Genomic DNA, 767 nt, shown 5'->3' with positions numbered 1-767 from the left:
GTGGGGAGCTGGTGGGAGAGAGAGTCGGAAAAGTTATAGTGAAGGGTCTCCGTGTTTGCCTCCGGATGAGTAGTAACGGGCCCCGACGGTAGTTGGGGTTTTCTGCGGCAGAGCTGTGTCTAGTACGAACTGCTTGAGTTTGTTCTAAAAAGGTATTTTCTTGCTCGCTTCTACTTAAAAGTGTGTGCCTAAGATGCCTGTGGTGGGCTCTGGGCGTGCAAAGTAGTAGTGGTTGGGGTTGTCAAGCGTAGATTTCCAAACGCCGATGGCCCTTGTACCAGGGGGGAGCTTAGAAGCGGGGACTACTGGGGTTTGGTACGAAACTTCTCAGCTGCGAGAGGCAAGACTCACTTTCTTTGCTCTTTTTCTTTATCAGATTGAAAGATGATGATAGTGGAGACCATGACCAGAATGAGGAGAATAACACACAGAAAGACAGTGAGAAGGAAAAGAATGATCGAGAGAAACCACAGAGTACTACCAAGAGGAAGGTACGGTGCTGGCACCTGCATTCCATCGCTAGGGCACGATGTGGGAGTGTCTTCAGTTCAGGGACAAGGAAAGTGTGTCTTGGTGGGCTGTCGTTGCTTAATGCGCTGTTACTGTTGTAACGAAGAGAGAGGGGCTATGTTAGCATTTGGATAACTTTATGTGGGTTTTGGAGGTATATAATCTGAGGGGTGAATGTTCCCTTTACAAACGCAGCAAGTGCTCTGCCAGGCTTTTGAATGGAAATGAGAGATAAAGCTTTCTTTTCCCCAAAAAAA

At 47.7% G+C, this 767-nt stretch overlaps 1 protein-coding gene across 1 annotated transcript in view; it reads left to right on the top strand.

Annotated features, from left to right (window-relative positions):
• Positions 1–767, top strand: part of EIF4E2 (eukaryotic translation initiation factor 4E family member 2) — a 36,418-nt gene that overhangs the window by 16,990 nt on the left and 18,661 nt on the right. Inside the window, exon 6 of the mRNA XM_009331200.1 lies at positions 377–491. Coding sequence (XP_009329475.1) covers positions 377–491 — 115 coding nt within the window. The remainder of the gene's footprint in view (positions 1–376; positions 492–767) is intronic.

This window comes from Pygoscelis adeliae, unplaced genomic scaffold (genome assembly GCF_000699105.1).
Source record: "Pygoscelis adeliae isolate BGI_AS28 unplaced genomic scaffold, ASM69910v1 Scaffold479, whole genome shotgun sequence".
NCBI lineage: Eukaryota > Metazoa > Chordata > Aves > Sphenisciformes > Spheniscidae > Pygoscelis > Pygoscelis adeliae.
This window is presented reverse-complemented; position numbering and strand designations above follow the sequence as displayed.